Source organism: Mastigoproctus giganteus, chromosome 3 (assembly GCF_048544385.1).
Source record: "Mastigoproctus giganteus isolate SK-2022 chromosome 3, ASM4854438v1, whole genome shotgun sequence".
NCBI lineage: Eukaryota > Metazoa > Arthropoda > Arachnida > Uropygi > Thelyphonidae > Mastigoproctus > Mastigoproctus giganteus.
This window is the reverse complement of record NC_143577.1, coordinates 10,978,377-10,996,972: the sequence shown is the minus strand read 5'-3', so window position 1 is coordinate 10,996,972 and position 18,596 is coordinate 10,978,377. Positions and strand designations below refer to the sequence as shown.

Below are 18,596 nucleotides of genomic sequence, written 5' to 3'. Positions count from 1 at the left end.
TTCATAAAATTAATTTACCAAACTCCTAGCATTGGTGTATATGCACCTGTTCCTATTCTTAGCTACCCTAACACAACTCGTGTTTACTTGTACCGCAATGACTCCCAGCAGTCTCTGAAATACTCTGCATCTTGTTTTCCAGGCTGCTGCTCATTCCAATAGAAGCAGTGCAAGTATCACTTTCACCTCTGCCAGTGGCTACTGTTAATCTATTAGTCCTTGTGTTCCCCCACAAGCTAGCAGTTTTTTGACCTACCTAACACTGCCTCGATAGCATCAGCAAATATTCTTGTACCCTTTCTATTTAAGTGTATCCCATCCCTGTAGAAGCAGTCTCTCCTGTTAACAAAGCAATAAATTAAAAATGTAAGAAGCTCATTGAAACTGGAGATAACCAGTTTCAATTAATTAATTAAAATTAATTGAAACTGGTTAGATCTAAAAGTTTTAAAAGTTAAATCTAAAATTTCTCAAAGTTTTAAATCTATGTCTCTTGGTCTAAGAAGAAAAAAAAGTCCCATGCAGGACTTTTCCTCTAGGTTGAGCACATGGTTTTTCTCCCTCAAATGCAAAACTGTACCTTTAACAGGAATAAACATTAGTTCCATCTTCCAAATCGTATGTATTTCAGCATTCTCCAGGTTATGAATAGTTTTCATACTTAACAACTGGAAATAGTTGATGGTTATGGAGAGGGATTTATTAATAAGCAGACTAACTAACCAGATTTAAAAGTTATCAGCATAACAGAAATGTAACTTTTAGTAGAAGGTGGGAGTGGGGGAGGAAGAAATTACAGCCAAAAATGGTGTGTGTGTGTGTGAAAGAGACAGAGAGAGAGCCATGTGCTCCCTTGAGGAATAACAGAACAATCTGTCTGATGGTAATGTTTTTCTTCAATCTTTGTTTTGTCTTTGAGATACTGTGGTGTAGCTGAGAGTTATCCAGTTTTTGAATAAATGCATAATAATTGCCCAATTTCATGTTATTATAAATACCACTAAAATAATACGATTTCAGGTTAAAAAAATAAAAAAAAATTACATGACTCAATGATCACAGAACATCATACCTTAGTCACTCTTAATCTCTTTTCTGCAAAGTCTAAATTGAACAGACTGCTTAGCACGTCCACAATTAAGCAACCAACCTGTCAACTACAATATGCCATTGACTGAATGCTTATATTTATAAAATAAATTGTACTGATCATAATACATTTACTGTTCTATGAAGAATTTGATAGTTGTAAAAGCAGCATCCATGCTATTATCTTTTGTTCCCTAACAGTACAGTTACCGAAAAAGGGCACAATCTACTTACATTTACCCATATAGGTAAAACAAAACAAAAACTACAACATATCCACTCTGCCCATATTATCATCCAATCCTTCTCCAAAATGATCAAGGCAAAAATTCTTTATGCTTCTCCTGTCTGGGCTGGTGTGGCCAACACAAATTTTAAAAAAAAAAACCCCTTCTCTTGAATACTGGGTTCTCAAATGGATTTTTTTTAAGCCCTGCAACAAACCTGTTTCTTCTCAGTCTTTCATGGTTGACTGTCTTAACTATTCCGATTTGGTACAAAAATCTCTCATTCTTTGCCAAATTGTATAACTCTATCATTGATTGCCCAGAAATATGGTATTTCATGGCATGTAAAAATCCTAGGAACGCTTTAAGATCTAAACCTAAACTTTCCCCTTTATTTACCAGACTCTGTTCAACCGAAAAGCACTTCAATACTCATTTCTTTGTCAACTCACTGAATTTAGACCTTATCTTAACTGTTCAAAACTCTTCTATTCCAGGCTGCTAAACTAATACTAATGAATTTCAACCAGACAAAAATAATCATCATGTTGCATCTTTTCTCTCCTTCCACTGAAACTACAGTTTAGACATTGGTTTAGTCACTTACCTTTTGCATATTATGTCTTTCTGGTTTAATCTGGCTTTAAATCCATTTAATTTATTAAAACATTTTAAACCAATTTTTAAGTATCTTGAGAATTCTGTTTTAGTTATCTCGTTTCATTATTATTACTATTAGTTTATTATTACATTTTAAGTTTATTTTCTGCTATCTTCTTGGCTCCTTGAGCCGTTTCATTGGTTGTCCTGGGGCACGCTTGTCACTGTCAGCGTAATTCTGATCATTATAGATGGTACATCTGGAAAAGGTTACATCGGTCTGTCACTTTGTCCATTATGCTTATGGACAGACCAGCGATCTGTCTGTCTTTATGATGCCTCTCTGTATTGCACGGACTCTTGACTAATAGCTAATAAACGGAATTTATTATATTTAGTCAATTAATTATTTAGATAAGTATTGCAAGTCAAAGTTTCTTGTAAGACGAAAAAAAAATAATAATAATACAACGAATGGATATGGGTAGCAGTACTTTAAGTACTTTTTTTTTGTTATTATTATTTTTACTGAAATACCGAACAATATTTTTTTATTATTTATTTTTATTTTTTTAGCTGATGCTTCATAAGTTTGAATTATTTGTCACTACTAATACTAATTAGTTTTATTACTCACCGTGGCCATTTCACGAAACCAGTAAAATTACTGTCAGAAGTTGTCTATCAAGTACCCATAACATTGATTAAAGGAAAATAATAATAAAAAAATTTCATATGATGCTGGTAATTTAATGTATATCTTCCCCACAGTTTTGTTTCCTACATGACGGATATTATCTGCGCCACCACGGCTACCACTCAGAAACACAAATATTAAAAATTAAAACTAAATGACACTAGGCTATAGAACTATTGCAACAATTTTTCAGTGAACTTAATATAAACACATTTATAACTACAGTACATACAAAGGGTACTAGAAAGTTTTGCAATACAGCTTTGTTTATTTAATTTTTTCAAAGTAATTTCCTCTACATTCAATACACCTCTCCATCCTCCGAAACCAATCTTTAAACCAGTTCTGCCAAGTTTCACTAGGGAGTAAAGCACACTCGTTGTCCCAAGCCCGTAGAAGGTCCTCATCACTGGAAAACCGCCTCCCTTTTAGCTTCATTTTCACATGCGGGAACAGTGCAAAGTCGCAGGGAGTAAGGTCTGGACTGTAGGGAGGGTGCTCGAGAAGTTTCAGTCCTGTGGTGGTCAAATATTCGGTGCAGACTTTGGCGCGGTGAGCTGGAGCATTATCGTGATGGAGGTACCAGGTGTCCATTCTTGACTTTGGCCGCAGGTTCTTCATAGATCCAATGACTTTAGGCAGGCATTGTTCAGTATACCACTTAGCTGTGACTGTCTTCTGCGTGTCCAAAACGACACGTTCCACAATTCCACTCGATTTGAAAAATACAGCTATCATTTTCTTCTTTACAGATCGGGATTTTCTGACAATTACGGGTGTGTCGTCATCATCAAAGACCCAAACTTTGTTTTGAGCCTTGGTCGGCAGATCGTAATAGTACAGCCAAGTCTCGTCACCTGTCACGATGTTGTTCACATACCGAGATTGTCCCTTGTCAAACTTTTTTAACATCTCCCGGCACCAAGTCACACGTCGTGTCATCTGCTCTTCAGTCAGTTGATGCGGCACCCAGAGAGAACAAAGTTTCTTCACGTGCAAATGATCTTGCAGAATCGAACGAATTGCTGGTGCATTTAGGCCCAAAGTATCCTCTATCTGTTGGTAGGTCACTGGCCTGTTTTCGTCAAGCATTTTCCTCACAGCAGTAACGTTTTCCTCCGTAACTGACGTTCGTGGCCTTCCCGGCCTCTCAGAATCCTCCAGAGTGAAATTTCCCCTTTGGAATTCTCTATACCACCTGAATATCGTTGTACGATGTGGACAATCATCATCTAGTGCAAGAGTCATTTCTTCTAAGCACTGGTCTATGGTTAAACACGAAATGATACCGCAAAACTGTCCTTATCTCATTTCGTGACCACGATGCCATTAGCATTAGCATTAGCATTAGTAGAGGCATTTGATGCAAGAAAGCAAGCTTATGCAGCATCAGCCAAAAAAAAAAAAAAAAACCACTCCCACTTCACCCCTCTGTTCGTTCGAAATACCTGTCCAGCTGAGCCTTAAACTTATTTAGGCTATCAACTTCCACGACAAGGGATGGAAGTCTGTTCCACCAACCAACCACTCGCTGGCTAAAGGCAAATTTCCGCACGTCTATCCTACATCTGTCTTTCCTCAATTTGAATTTATGCCCTCTCAGGTGATTATTCTGAGCGAGAGGAAGAATCCCATCAGCATTGAGCATGCCCAAACCATTCAATGCTTTATACACCTCCAGATCACCTCGCTGGTGCCTAGTCTCCAGACACTGTAATTTGCAAATCTTAAGCCTTTCTTCGTAAGAGCACCCCTTTGTTCCATTCACTAATCTTGTTGCCCTCCTCTGTACTCGTTCCAGCAGCTCTGCATCCTTCTTGAAATGAGGCCTCCAGGCCTGTATATAGTACTCTAGGTGTGGCCTGACCATTGCCTTATACAAGGGAATAATCACCTCCTTATCCCTGCTAGAAAAATTCCTATATATCATTGACAATACACCATGAGCTACTCTTGCAGCCCGTCTGCACTGCTCAGAGAACTTCATATCTGCCTGCACAACCACCCCCAGGTCCCTTTCATTCTCTACCACTGTCAGTGCAATACCACAGAGTTGATACGTTGCTCTGGGGTTGCTGTTTCCCATGTGTAGTACTTTACATTTGTCAATGTTAAACTTCATTTGCCACCTCTCAGCCCATCTGCTCAACCTTTCCAGATCCTGTTGCAGCAGCATAGTGTCAGTAGTGTCCTTCACAACCCTGCCAACCTTTGTATCGTCTGCAAACTTGGACATTAAGCTTGATATACCATCATCAATATCATTTATAAATACAGAAAACAATAATGGACCCAACACTGAGCCCTGAGGGACTCCACTAATAACATTAGTCCAAGACGAGCAGTGTCCATTGATTACCACTCCACCATTAATGAAATAGTTTTATTAATCTCTCTATTTCTTATTTGGCCTCATTATTTCTACATTAAATACATTATAAATAAAACTTTCTAGATAACGGAAAAATCGAAATAACGGCACCTTGAATCCCAGAAAGTACGACCGTTATTTCGAAAGTCTACTGTATGTTGTAAATATTAAATAATAATAAAAAATACGCGCATATACTACATGTTTCCCCCCGAAGTTTGCATTCTCCTCCCCGTTGAAAACATTCTAGCTTCAAGACTGGTTTCAGCAGACATTTTTAGATTTCCCGTGAATACAGGTCATTTGTAGAAATGCAGGTGTGTGCATCATATTAATAGCGGGACAGTGTATACTGGCTGCTAAGCAGTTTCAGTGAAGCTATGAACTCTTCTGCCCACCTTAGGATGTATCAGGAACAGAGTAGGTAGTCACAGATCTAATTTGTGGTACCTGGTATTTCATTTTTTTTTTTTTAATTACTTGCGTTTACGTGATACGGATATTAGGGCACTACTAAGTTTTTGAATGTTAGGGTGTCACTACGGTATGTTTGGACTGAGAAAGTTAGCACAGAGTTACTAATCAGTGAGTATAAGGTACTGTATATTAGGCGGCTATGTTGCATGTTTTGGTTTCGTTATTGTTTAGTGTAACTCTTTAAATTCATATTTTTCATATATCTTACCTAAAAGTGCAACTTTGGAAACTTATAAACCAAGATTAAAAACAAATAAAACACATGCCAGTAGCATGGCAAACCAGTAGAGCGAAAATATAAGTGGACCATACGTAATGAAACATTTTTCCTTTTTTAATTAGTTGAAGTTTTACACAAAATGCCAAAACTAATATGAGAATGGTAGCAGAAATTGGAGATGTCAGTGAGAGAAAGAATGTATATCCTCTATGGTATTATTATTACTATTAGCCACATGGTGCAAGAAAGGCTGGGGTTTATGCTGCATGATGGAAAAAAAAAAAAAAAAAATTCTAAGTTACCTGAAAGAGAGAAGGAAAGAGTCATAAGTAGAAGGGAATCACCAAGAAGGAAAGAATGATATCCAAGTCAGGACCCTGGGTATTCCAAGCTCATACTCACCAGATGTATAATTCCACCTATAATTTTGCTTAATTCATTATATCATATAGGATATTCACATTCTTTCTCACACCTACTACATCTCCAATTTCTGCTATCCTTCTCCTATTAGTTTTGGCATTTTGTGCAATTTATGTATCCATTTTTTTTTTTTTTTTTTAGTTATCTTCTGTTCCCATTTTCTCATTATCTCCCTCTTTTTTTTTTTTTCATTCACACAAATATGGGAAACAATTATGTACCTTTGCAACTTTAAAATATATGGGACAGTGCTAGGGGTCGAAATGGAAAATTTTATGAACCACAATGCTCATTGATTAATAAAATATCCTATTTTAAAATAATTATGTAAGTGATACTGATGTGTATGATCAAATGGAAATAATGATTATATTCCCAAATTTAAAAAAAATTAATAAGTATCATCTGTCAGGCACTACATGACCAAAAGATTAACCCAGCAACAGCCACTTACATTTAAAAAGTACTAAGGTTAAATGTAAATAAAAAAATAGCTACTAGAGTGACAGTGTCAGATTTTGTATTCCTAATTATACAATTATTTTGAATCTCTTTGATCTGAAGAAGTTTGACCATAAACAAATAAAATAACAGATTTTCATTGAAGCTAATATATGCAATCATTAAAAATATGAATTTGAAATTAGCAGAGTCTTTGTGCCTAATTCTGGCAGTATTGTCATGTGCTTTAGTAAGTAGCTTGAATTGTGGATGCTCAATTTTAGATCTGGTAACAAAGAACATGTTAGTTTTGTTTTCACAACACTGCTATCCAATATTCTCAGCAGCATTAGCTCTTAGCAATGTGTTCTACCTCCCATAGTGACAAATTTTGCCATGCCTAAAGAAGGGAGACGTGTTTGAACAAAAACAAACATGCATGCCCTAATGGTGTTATTTTATAAAATATTTAAAAATATATTTTCAGTATAAAAAATTGATTGCATACACAGGACCAGATTTAGGATGAAATAGGCCCTCCAACCATATTTAAATTTGAGGCATCTTTTATATGTATATTACACACAACATACAAATACTGCATAAGTGTTTATATTTATATTGTGAATAATAAAACCTTGATAAAGATGTAAACTAAGAGGTCAAAAATTTTTTGTTTTTTGACTTGAAAAATAAAGTAATAATAAAAACAATTTTAATAGAAACTTTTGACTTATTTATTGTACAATAAAAAGGTATACGAAAAAAATTTAAGCACTTAACAAGTTAAGTTTAAGAATGCTTTTATATTACGTTTTCTTGGTTTATTATTATTATTAGATATTTCAATCACTACTTTAGAAAATATTTACACTGAAAATGAGGCAGCTCTTCGTGTGAAGCTTCTCCCCAGCCATGGCCAGTTTGGCTGTAGTGTTAATGTGGCCCTGGGCAGACAGTTGTGTTCATAATGTTATTAGTAGTAATAAATGAGCCAAGAAAGCAAACTTATGCAGCATCACACAGATCGAAAATGAAGGTCAGTGTGAAAAAGTGAACAAGTTTGAATTTTTTCTTGTTGATAAATTGTTCTAAAACATTGAGATAAAGGCTCCATTGGAGATGATCTGAGGTGCCTAAAGGACCTCTCACTTTGACCATGTCTTAGAAGGGTTGTTTATGAGAAAAAGATCAAGCGTGTTGGCTGCATGATTAGGATTGTCCAGTATTCTTGTAGGTAAATGAACAATCTGTGCAAGGTCGTTATTAATTACAAAAGCCTCAGCATCTCGACCAGCTAGGTTGGTGTGACTAGAAAACGGATCGATGCGGGTCCCACATAAAATATATTATTTGCTTTGGTTGCATCAACAGCAGCCGGTTTTAGCTTTTTACAGGTTCTGATAGCAATCTGACTTCAGAAGCTTATATAACGGTGTAGACAAAGTCATTGGTACTTGAAGTCTCAGAGATGCGAACTGGAATATTTTGTGCCCTAAAACTGTATCAAAGTAGTAAAAAGTCCATCGAAATTAAAACTGAAATCTACAACAGTGAAAAAATTTTAATTTGTGAAAAATGATAAAGGAAAAATGACCACAAAATTTGGCATTCTTCATTCAGGTTAACAATACTACATTAATCAAACAACATAACAAGCTCTAGGTTTATCTCTAAACACAGATATCACCACTTGAGTGTTTGGCAATTGGTATTTTGGAGGATGGTTCAGAGATATGGGATGTACAAAGAAGCTTCATAAAATTTTTAGTTTCGAACGAATGTTCATCGAAAAAATAATAAAATAAGAAGAATGTTCACTTTTAATAATAAAGTAGGTATATGACATTACTGATGCATATGCTGAACTGGAATGCCATTTTGGTGTACTCTTGACCATTTCTAGTGCAGTTTTTGGGCATATGATAAACAGATGATATCGCCATACTAGTGGATAAGAATTGGGAAAAACGGTTAAACTTTACAATCTGGTACTCCTTACGAGTAGCACTGATTGATATGCCTAGCCCGCTATGGTTAGTCTTAGGGTATTTATCCCTCCCTTGTGATTGTTTTAAAATCTGAAACTCGTTTTCCAATTTTTAAACAGCAGCAATGGGGGGATAAATACCCTAACTAAGACTAACTAATCATTGCTACTCGCAACAATGAATTGGAAGGGGTGCCAGATTGTAAAGACTAACTGGAAAAACTATGATAAAGAGTTAATAGGCTAGAAGAAATGCATGAAAAGAAAGGGTCTAAATGTAATATAAGATTTTAAAGGCAATCTTTCACACATGCAGGTAATATGATATTAAATAAATTGAATGAAGAAATGCCACTCCACATGATGTGCAAAGTAGATCTGTTCAAACTCAATGATTATTCCTTTATGGTAAACTGTGCCATCTCCTTTTATACTTACCAACTCATATGATTCCTACTCAGTAGTTCAAAAATTGATATCAGCTTGAAACTTTTTGAACAACCCTTATGACAGCAATCAAGGCATAGCCATATGTTTTGTGTTAGAATGCATCATTGCAAAATACAATAGAATCTGGACACAGCACATTCATAACGTCCAGACTCCATATTATAATGGGGCAACACAACTTACATCAGGATCAAAGGAATATTAGGTTCTTGCCAGCACTCCTATAATCCTACCAACTGTATAAGACATCACAAGAGAGGCAGACATATGGTGAAGAATGGACGTTTAGTATTCAAAAAGTGTTTTCTTTCTTTTCTGGCTGTAGTCATGTCTAAACATTTTATTTCCAAGTTTTTTCCCATAGCTCTAATGTAATATTAAAAAAAAAGGCTACTTGAAATTATTTTCTTTGTGGCATTTAATTAGTAAGCCAGCCAAATTGTTTTTATTAATTTGTCATTGTACTGTATACACATGCAACAGAAAGAGAAATCCAGTATTTTTATATATATGAATGAAACAAAAATTTATTTAGAATTATTATCAGTAGTGACAAATGATGCTTGAAAGCAAGCTTATAATTATTCATTTAATCTATCCACTTCCACAACAGATGGAAGTTTGTTCCAGTAATCAACCACCTGCTGGCTAAAGACACAAACTTCCATACATCTCTTCTGCAACCATCTTTGCTAAATTTGAATTTATTCCTCCTCATGTGAGACTATGGAGCATCTGTTATCTGACTGTAACATCTATTTGGATATAAGACATGAGCTACAAATCCTAACTGGGATATATGATTTGATCAATTTGGCTCAGTTCTTAGAGAGAAAGGATAATTTTATGGCTTTATCTGAATATGCAGATAAGCTGTTTACAGAAGAAAACATATAATGAGTAGAGATATACCTAAAAATAACTAACACAGTTGTTCCATTACTTAATTAGTATGTATGTGGATTCTAAGAGTAATAGAAGACAATAAGATATTGAGCTGGTTGTTTCATGAATGGAATATTGTATATAGTTGTAAATATTCTTTGGACCGAAATTAAGGGTCCTTGTGTCTGTCCAGATTAGTGATTCTGGATTAAAACTTGGAAATTGACAATGTATTGAATATATTTATGTGTTAAAAGACTGTCAAATTCTTTTGGTGGGAATTTGATTTCTTTAGATCTATTTTTTAATTTCTGTGATTTCGTTTTTAAATTGAACTGGTGGTGCTGGAACTTTGCTGCACTGGCCTTGCTTGAATTAGTAGCCAAGTGGTCAAGAGCATGAGTGCAGTAGCACACACTCTTTGAGTGGACTGGGGTTCAAACCTGTGACTACTAAATACGATTAATATTTGTATTGATTGATTTATTGTAAATTCCACTGACCTGGTGGTCGTACCGGAATATAAACAAGAAAATTTTTTTAAAACTATAGCCCTAGTAATATTGATGATTGGTTTAATTGTTTTCGACAGTGTTGTGTTATTGAGAACATATGTTTCTCGAATTTGGATTGCACTGCTGATACTTAGCTACTCTATATGAGACTTGGTATGTACGTGGTTGGATTCCTCTTCCCTGTATATGACATTGGCTCACAGAAGTATTGTGGGAATTGTTGATAGGTTTGTTCCAAGCTGTCGATCTAGCACTTGTGGGTGAGACAAGGTCCTTAGGTCTCTGGATCTACCTTAATATGAGAAATAATGTTTTTACTCATTTGGTCTTGAGTTGATTGTATAGACCAAACTTATGATAATGTTTGATTTGTTTGTATTAATTGTTGATTTGTTGGGCAATATTAGCATTAACATTAGTAGAGGCATTTGATGCAAAAAAGCAAGCTTATGCAGCATCAGCCAAAAAAAAAAAAAAAAAAAAAACCCACTTGCACTTCACCCCTCTGTTCGTTCAAAATACCTGTCCAACTGAGCCTTATATCGAGAAACCTGACAATCTAAGCATGGTGACTGTATAAGGAACTACAGAAACTACTTATTTTCACAATTTTAAAATTGCATTCAATTTAGTCCCAATTCACAACTGGTGAATTTGTAGAAATGTAATATTATACTTAGAGGATTGATATTAATGCTATGGATTATTTTGACATAGCCTTTTTATAGGGAGGCATTTTGGCCCCCTGTATTGAGTTTTAGTAATCAAATTTAAAATATCTTATATATGAAATAGTTAAAATCTTGGCTTGTTGGAGTTGAATGTATTATGACCACATCGGATCCTGTAGAGAGTACAGGGTATAGGAATATTCTAATTGAAAAAGATGGAACAAGTTGTTCTTGACTTAGTTTAAGATTATCTTTAGGTTTTCTTGGTTTTTATTCTAGATTTTAACTATTTTTGATTAATATGTTTAATTTTTACTTTTAAAGGTTTTCTTGGCTAGGGTTTTGAGATAATGTTAATTGGATACATTATATTTATTATTATTATTATTATTATTAGCCATATGGTACAAGGAAGCCTGAGGCTTATCAGCCAAAAAAAAAAAAAAAAATTTGCCAAGCCCATACTCACCAGATGTGAACCCCATTACGTTGTAACGTAATTTATGTGCAGTATAATACCTGCACATAAATTGTGCAGGTAATTGGATACATGATACATGATCAGGTGCAAGTAATATAAAATTAACAATATATGAGTACTCCTGTTAACTGATCAGAGTATATTCATTAGACTAACAATAATGTGTATTCATTAGACTAGCTGTAATGTGTATATGGGCACAATGAATTTAGCTATGGCAACTGTTAAAATAAGGTTTGATTTTCGTGCTTAGACAGCAGGTATGGTTTTATGTGCTTGTTCTTTGTTCGTGCATAAGTTTTTGTGAGATTCTGCATAAATTACTGATTTCGATTCAGATAATTTCTGACTTCTGTAAATACTTATTTTACTTTTTCTAATACAGAGTTTCTAAGTCATTCCGATATCCTGGCATAGTTGGAAAGATATGTATATTGCTGGTTAAATTGTATGTATTCTCAGTTAGAATTTATAAACAACTTGTAATAGTTTTTTTTTTTTTTTTTTTGCTGGTACCCTCTTGGTTATGGGATTTTTCTGCTTCTAAGATCATAGCTTATATAGTGCGGTATACAGGACGGGGCAACCTGAGTATGGGGTCAATGTATCCACTGGTTTTGCACCACCTCCAGTGGATGCAATAGACAGGAAACCAGTCCGGCCCCACATGCCAAGGACGGGCACTGGGCAGCAGTTGGGATGGCTGCTTCCTGGTGGCAAAGAGGCCTGACACCCACAACATATACTACAGAACATTCACTAACACTGCATATACATTCATTAACCACAAGTCAGGTGCATTTTGCAGTTTCCATATTGATCACAGTGACACTAGATTGGGATGGATGTTAGTCTGAGAGCCACCATAGACAGAGTACACATACATACATACACATTTTACTCCTCTTATTCAAATTCTGCATCCCTTATATCTGAATGACACCATGTCTGATATTCCCACAATATCTGCATTTGTTGACTTGACTAGCACTTCACTTTTAAGCATAATTGTCCTGTCTCCGATCAAGGTGGTACTCTAATATTAACTGTTCACCACTCATCCCCTCAATTTTAACAAGGACACTCATATGCAACTGTGCAAACCCCTTTTTTGTTTTAATTATAAAAAAATAATTTTTAGTCTTTTTATTGAATGTAAAATGGTGATCTATTAATTATAATTTGCTAAAGCCAATTAAATGTCAAATTAAAATGAACAAAAGAAAGTTTTTTTTTTTTATATTTTTTTGGAATTTTCAAAATCACTGATCCCAAGATTGAAACCCAGATGCAACATGAATGTCTATATTTTTGTCACCTGTTTATGTTTAACCAGCAAAATCTAAGCTCTATGATAAGATTAGATCTATTGCTGGGGTTTAGCAGACATCATGTGAGAATGAGAGTTGCTTAGAACAATAGATTCCTTTACTCATCTGGCATTTGTAAAGGCCAAACAAAAATTTAATGTCTTATAATTCATAGTATATTAAAATATGGTATAGACTTGATTATTTGGATTAAACGGGGATTTAAGATGTCTGGATAATGAAATATCCATGTAATCAAACAAAGAAAAAAAATTGTTTTACATGTAATTTTAATATGTATAATGTTTTAATAAAAATATAAAAATTACATAATGAAATAAGTAAATAATTATATAATATTAATACATACATATGTACATAAAGAAAATTATTTTTTTTGAAAAAGTCACCTAATGATATTTGTTTGAAAGTTGCTCTCCTTTTCATAGCTGCCAAATTATGTACACTTTTTAAACAAGTTGTCTTGTGTCACATTCTTCTTGTCTAAACATTGAAAAGCTTCAGAATATGAAGGACCAGTATTTTCCTCCTCCTCATCATCTTGGTCCTGTTCCTCTACTTCCACATTTGACAAGGATTCAGTTATTTAATCATCATTCAAAATTTGGAATCCAGGATCGTCACAATTACAATTGAACCATGTACTGACATCTTTTTCAGTGCATTCTTTGCATATTGAAATTTGCTTTTATGTTTTCATTTGTGTTAACTGTCATCAGATAACTTCCCAATGGCCTTTTGAAGATTTTGTTCCATGATTTTTTCAATGTTGACACATCTACAGAATTCCAATGTTCTGCTAACGTGTAGCAGCAGTCCTTTAAGTTGATTTTTTTTTAAAGAAATTTATAACAAATTCCTCATCATTGTCATCAGCTAATAAGAGCCGTCAAAGGAGTTGTTTTTGATACAAGTGTTTTAGTGTTTCCATTACATATTGATCCATTGGTTGTATTACAGCTGTAATATTTGATGGAAGAAATTTAACTGTAACCATTTTGTCAGTTTGGTTTAAGGATTCTATCGATGGATATGTAAGTGCATTATCGAGTAATAATAATATTTTTCCTTCTTTATCAATTGATTTTTGATATTCTTTCCCTTCTGGAATAAACTTTTTTCTGTTATATTGTTTGAAAATTTTGCTATCCATCCATGTTTTTTTCTGATGATCACACCTAACTGGAAGACTTGCAATTTTAAAGTGTGATTTTCAACTTCCCGATAAGATTGGTGCCTGCTGTTGGATGTAGAGCTGTTGGAACGAGTATAGAGAAGGGCAACAAGAATGAAGAAAGGCTTAAGTTTTGCAAATTACAGTGAGGTGTATAAAGCCTTGAATGGTTTTGAGTATGCTGAATACTGATGAGATTGTTCCTCTTGCTCAGAATAATCGCCTGAGAGGGCATAAATTCAAATTGAGGAAAGACAGTTGTAGGATAGATGTGCAGAAGTTTGCCTTTAGCCAGCGGGTGGTTGAATGCTGGAACAAACTTCCATCAGTCGTTGTAGAAGTTGATAGCTTAAATAGATTCAAGGCAGAACTAGACAAACATTTGGAGGGAGTAGTTGGGTGAAATGAGAAGGGTGTGTGTGTGGTTTTTTTTTTTTTTTTTGGCTGATGCTATATAAACTTGCTTTCTTGCATCATGTGCCTTTGCTAATGCTATAATGCGAATAACCAGTATTTGATGTCATTTGCAATTTTAAAAAGTGGTACCTGTCAGATGCCATGTTAGCAGTGTAACGTTAAAAAGCTATAGAATGACATTAAATTCATAAATATATTTTTTTATTTTTTCTACTTTCTGTATAATTATAATCTTCAGTTTTTTACGTATTTATTCAGAGTGCCTTATTATTATTCTAGAATGAATAATGAAATTTCTAAAAAAGTCTCTCTCTCTCTCTCTCTCTCTCTCTCTCTCTCTCTCTCTCTCTCTCTCTCTCTCTCTCTCTCTCTCTCTCTCTCTCTCTCTCTCTCTCTCTCTCTCTCTCTCTCTCTCTCTCTCTGTGTGTGTGTGTGTGTGTGTGTGTGTGTGTGTGTGTGTGTGTGTGTGTGTGTGTGTGTGTGTGTGTGTGTGTGTGTGTGTGTGTGTGTGTGTGTGTGTGTGTGTGTGTGTGTGTGTTAAAAAGGACAAAAGAGTGTATAAATCAAATTTTATGCTATTTTTTTTTTCTTATTTTTAGCAACTGAATTAACCTGACGTTAACCTGGTAACGATGAAGATTTTGTCCATTTGTTCAAGGTTCAAGTTAGCACTAAGTAAAAGTGGTGTATTCTATTTGAATTCCACATCTCAGAAGCACTTCAGTTCATTGCTACGTTACTGCTCACAAGAAAAAACTGGCTTATGTATAAAAAACAGTCATTGGTTAAAAACTGAAGTATGTAGTTGTTTCTGCCCTTTAACTATGAATTCACCAGTTCTGAGAACATATGCCAAGGCAAAAATCACTAAAGAAGCCAAATGTATGTTTCAGGAATTGTTTTACCAGTTTGAGCTTTTAATTTTATAGAACAAGGGTTCCCATTTTTCATTATTTTGATTACTGCTATCAAAATGTCTATTTTATCACCAAATGATGATTTTATATATGATAAAAACTATTTTTTTTGCTTGTATGTCATTTCTTAATATGTAAATACCATAGGTTTGGAACCAGTCATAAAGTATTAATGCATATAATTCATTTAAAGCATTTTTTCCTTTTTATTGATAATCATTATTATTATTACATTAAAAGCTTTGCTATGTACATGTATGGGGATTAGTGCATTCTGGATATCTAAATTTTCTGGCTATTTGAGCATACCTAGGAATACCATCAATCTAGGAAAACTTAGCTAAATTTTTTTGGCATTTAATTAGTGAGACGGCCAAATTGTTTTGGTGAGTCACTCATTAGCCTACAAATTACAAATATAAATCATATTGTAAACAACAAGAAGTAGTATGTAGGTGACAACCAAAAGAAGTAAAATTCAATCTTATTTTTATTTAAAAATCTAATTCTGGGGCTTGGTTCTAAAAGGGCCAATGTAAATTTTATGCTGATATGTTTATAGTGTTTTCTTTTTCGTGTGTGTGTGTATGTGTTTGTATGGGCAGCTCCTGGAACAAAAGTTCATCTTTGCCTCGTTGCTCTGTTCAGTTTTTACTGACTCTGTCAAGGTAAGACCAGTGTGTGTCGTGTAAAAAAATAAATAAATAAAAAAATTTCATCCCGCACAGGCGGCGCCTCCGTAGCCAGGTGGGAAGGAGCAGCAGTGCGTAGCACACGTTCTTGATTAAACCGGGTTTCGAGCCCACCACCACCAAATACGGAGGATGCGGAAAGGTCAGGGAATGACCACCGCATATTCTCGGAGCAATATGGCCTTGGTTACTAATGCTCCTAAAAACCAAACAACAACAGCCAACAGACAGAATGATGGGGGGGGGAGTTTTTCATCCCACACAGGATGGATAGAGAAAGACTAGCAGGTGAGTCCTATGACTACTCCAGGTCAGGGAACATCCCTACACCCAGAGCAGATCATGAGATGGGGAGGAGAGAAAGGAGGGAAAAAAAAAAAAAACTCGTTTCTTCCCATGCGAGACGAAAGAAGTAGTGAGTCGGCACTAGTTTACTGATTTGCAGAAGCTTCTAGGATGATCCTCCTTCTACGTTTGAATACCTCTGCTGCAAAGTACTGTAGTGCACCTAAGTTCTTTTGTGATTGTACCAGGAGTTCTATTTGGTCAGGAGAAAATCCCGAAATTGCTGCCTGAAGTTGTTGTCTATGGTCCTCGTAGATAGTACATTTAAAGAGTAAATGTGCCCAACTCTCAACAGACCCACAGAAACAAAGATCGATATTTAGTAGACCTAATTGGTGGAGTTTCTGGTTGAGGGACCCATGTCCAGTGACCAGAAAGGAGGTTTCCATGCTGTGGAAGAACCACTTGTTGACTGCTTTGTTGGTTGTGAATGCGACATGTGGTATAAATGTTCTTGTAACAAGTCCTTTTGTGGTCGTGTCCCATCTAGTCTGCCAGACATTGATTAGCTCATTATGGCGAGCCCTTTCCTGTTTGGTATCACTGTCCAGGTTGAGTTTGATATCCAGTATTTCAGTTTGGATTTTTTTCTTCAGGCAGTAGGTAAGTCCTCTATAGATGAGGAAGAGATCCAGGGGGATGTTTCCAGATATTACTTGCAATGCTGCTGTTGACACTGTTCTACAAACGTGATGGGTAGCAAGAATAATGCCTCTCGGGATGGAGTTAAGCTTCTCTTTGATTTTGTAATTGGTCACGTGGTGAAACCACACACCTGCAGCATAGGTGGTGATAAGTAAGAAAACTGCTTTGTAGTATAACTGTATGTTACACTTAGAATTTTACGATTTCATTCAAGGAGATAATTAAGATCAAAGGATTAAAAACAGTAGTCTGAACAGGAAAACGGGAAATTATGACATGAGGCCGAGATCGACCAATAGAGAAGAGACCATCACCAAGTTATGATCTAAGGTACCTAGAGGGCAATTAATATTACCTGTGTACTTTGATGGGTTGTTGGTGAAGAAAGGATCAGGAGTGTTAGTTGTTTGGTATCCTAGTAGGTAAATGAACAAGTTTTGTAAGGTCATTACAATAGCAAATATCTCAGCATCTCTATCAACTGCATCTGTGCAACCAGAAAATTGAAGCCAACTGGAGTTGTGAACATTAAAATCACCAGGGAAAATTACTTCACTGTTAGGAAAGTTTGCAAAAAAGTCAGGTTTCAAAGAAAGCTAAAAATGCTGAGTAATTTGTCGAGTTTGCAACAAATGAATATGGCAGAATGGATTTAGAGATTTTAAGCCAGAGATCAAAAGAGGCAACTTCAGATTATGAAGTTTCCTCTCTGACAAGGAATATCAGAGGGGATATATGTGTACATATTGCCTTTAAAGTCAAAGGGAAAACAAAGTACATAAGCTTGGCAGATTGTAGATGGAAATGGACATTATTGAAAGTGGAACTCTAACAAGGAACTCTAAAGTGGAACTCTAACAAGGTTTTGTCATGCTTAGATCTATTTATTCATGATACACTGGTGTAGTAAAAGTTGGGGGTAGAAACATGTATGAATTTATAAATTTTTAGATATGGTCTGTCACATCAAGATTGGCTTCATCAGGTGTGTTCAGACTTCCTCATTTCATAGGTGGTAGAGTAGAGGCAGTAAGATTATACACTTGTTTACCTAGAATACTCCTAGAGCATTATCAACAGATTTTGAAAGTAGACCATCTAACAGCCATTCCTTGCAGCTTTAAAATGGTTTTTACCACCAACTTGGTTGTGTAAACCATTTTAAAGCTGTACCCTTGAAATGTAAGGAACGTTGGATTTTGCCATGATATCTATCATAATCTCAAATCAGTGTTGGGCAGAATTTATTCAAAATAACAAATATGACTAAACAGTACTTATTTTATTCACAAAAAAAAAATGATTTTGTTAAGAAATTTTTAATAATCGTAAATTTTTATTCATAACTTACAAATAGTTTTTTTTGCAGTGTTATTCAAAAGAATTGTTTACTGGGTGTGAAAATTGCAAATTAAAAGGTAAAAACATTTACCAGTCACTGTAGCCAAGTGGTCAGGTGGAAAGATGCAGAAATACAGCTCACATACTATATCACAACTCCTGAAAGGGTGGAGAAGATAGGAGAGAAGACTGGCTAA

The 18,596-nt window shown here is 35.1% G+C and overlaps 2 protein-coding genes across 5 annotated transcripts in view; one reads left to right on the top strand and one right to left on the bottom strand.

The window, feature by feature from the left end:
- The window catches only part of LOC150087708 (putative RNA-binding protein 18), a 39,804-nt gene extending 37,167 nt beyond the window's left edge, over nucleotides 1-2,637 (bottom strand). Inside the window, exon 1 of the mRNA XM_090369910.1 lies at nucleotides 2,554-2,637. Coding sequence (XP_090226036.1) covers nucleotides 2,554-2,562 — 9 coding nt within the window. The 5' untranslated portion in view covers nucleotides 2,563-2,637. The remainder of the gene's footprint in view (nucleotides 1-2,553) is intronic.
- Nucleotides 2,638-5,343: 2,706 nt separating this feature from the next.
- mRRF1 (mitochondrial ribosome recycling factor 1) overlaps nucleotides 5,344-18,596 on the top strand; it is a 64,640-nt gene continuing 51,387 nt past the window's right edge. Inside the window, exons 1-2 of one of the 4 annotated variants that reach the window (XM_090369908.1) lie at nucleotides 5,344-5,404; nucleotides 15,059-15,341. In XM_090369908.1, coding sequence (XP_090226034.1) covers nucleotides 15,092-15,341 — 250 coding nt within the window. In that variant the 5' untranslated portion in view covers nucleotides 5,344-5,404; nucleotides 15,059-15,091. Of the gene's footprint in view, nucleotides 5,405-5,476; nucleotides 5,581-15,058; nucleotides 15,342-18,596 lie in introns of those variants that run through there. The other 3 variants (XM_090369909.1, XM_090369906.1, XM_090369907.1) reach the window with 3 other exon arrangements.